Genomic DNA, 1562 nt, shown 5'->3' with positions numbered 1-1562 from the left:
AGAGAGATAGAAACATCAATGACAAGAGAGAATCATTGATTGGCCGCCTCCTGCACACCCCACGCTGGGGATCGAGCCCTCAACCTGGGCATGTGCCCTGACCAGAAATTGAACCTTGACCTCCTGGTTCATACGTCAAGGCTCAACCACTGAGCCATGCCGGCCGGGCTAGCCCTCTGTTCTTGCTGTTAGCCCCGAGTGCAGGCCTCTTTGGGAGCTGTTGTGAGTAGAGCGAGGAGGACCCCGTCTGGCCCCTGTGCCAGGAGCCCCAGCTGCCACCCCCTTCCCACGGCCTCTCTGCCCCTGTTCGGCCCAGATATTTGAGCGGGAGACCCGGCGGGAGAAGATCCTGGAGGCCAGGCACCGGGAGATGCGGCTGAAGGAGAAAGGCAAGGCGGAGGGCAGGGAGGAGGAGCCACGGGAGGAGGAGGTCTCCATCAACCTGGAGGAGCTGGTCGCCAAGGCCGAGGAGGAGTTTTTCAATGTCATCTATTCGGAGATGAAGAGGAAGGAGACGGAAGCCTTGAAGAAGCCCACAGAAGTGAGAGCCTCGGGTGGGGCCCGCGTGGGCGGGTGGAAGGCATGGCACTGAGGTTCTGCCTCTTTGCTGACCTCCTGGGTGACCTCAAGCAAGTCACCTTATCAGGTGGACCTCAGTTTGTCCATCTGGCAAATGGGAGGCATGAGTCCCTTCCTCCAGAGGAATCCAAGTCCCCAGGTGGACGCGGCCTCCCGAGGGCAGGAGCCGTGCTCCGTGCTTGTGGGAATCCTCCTCTCCCACCCCCGTGGGTGCCTGGAGCACCCACGTGACCAACTGAATGAGGGTCGGGGGCTAAGGGAGGTGTCAGGTAAGAGTGAGCCCGAGGTCCGTGGAGGGGCTGCGACATCCATGGTCTGGAGGGCGTTCTGGTGTCAGGGGTGTGGCCTGAGCTGAACTCGTCTACCTGTGGCCTGGCTCTCCAGCGCCCTCTAGCGGTAACAACTGGGCTGGCCGCTTCCCTTCTCAGGCCTTTCCTTTTCACTCAGAAAATAAGGAGATTAGCTCCCAAGAGTGTCTGGTCCCCTCCGAGGCCCTCTTCCACAGCAGGGACAGGAGAGGAGGCATTGTCCGTGTGGGCCGTTGCCTGAGAGACCCAGAGATCCGATACCAAGATGGGCAAGTGCAAACGGGCAGCAGGGAAGGGCAAGAGCCAGGGAGCGCATGTCCATGTCCACCCTTGTGGGCGAGACCAGTGGCATCGTTTGGGGGCGTGGCCCAGTGCAACGTGAAAAGGGGGAGCCCTTGCTCCAAAAGTCTTGGGAATTTCAAGACAATGACAGCAGAACATGGAAGCAAGTGTGGGACCCTTGCCAGCACAGCCTCGTGTGCCTGCACAGGGTGCCCACACATGGTGACCGCACAGGGTGCCCGCATAGGGTGCCCACACAGGGTGACCGCACACGGTGCCCGCACAGGGTGCCCGCATAGGGTGACCGCACAGGGTGACCGCACACGGTGCCGCACATGGTGCCCGCACAGGGTGCCAGCACAGGGTGCCCACACACGGTGACCACACAGGGTG

The 1562-nt window shown here is 61.5% G+C and overlaps 1 protein-coding gene across 2 annotated transcripts in view; it reads left to right on the top strand.

Annotated features, from left to right (window-relative positions):
* DNAI2 (dynein, axonemal, intermediate chain 2) overlaps positions 1–1562 on the top strand; it is a 26709-nt gene that overhangs the window by 21824 nt on the left and 3323 nt on the right. For both annotated transcript variants that reach the window (XM_005861789.2, XM_005861788.1), the window contains exon 12: positions 317–541. In XM_005861789.2, coding sequence (XP_005861851.1) covers positions 317–541 — 225 coding nt within the window. The remainder of the gene's footprint in view (positions 1–316; positions 542–1562) is intronic.

Source organism: Myotis brandtii, unplaced genomic scaffold (assembly GCF_000412655.1).
Source record: "Myotis brandtii unplaced genomic scaffold, ASM41265v1 scaffold157, whole genome shotgun sequence".
Taxonomy (NCBI): Eukaryota; Metazoa; Chordata; class Mammalia; order Chiroptera; family Vespertilionidae; genus Myotis; species Myotis brandtii.
This window is presented reverse-complemented; position numbering and strand designations above follow the sequence as displayed.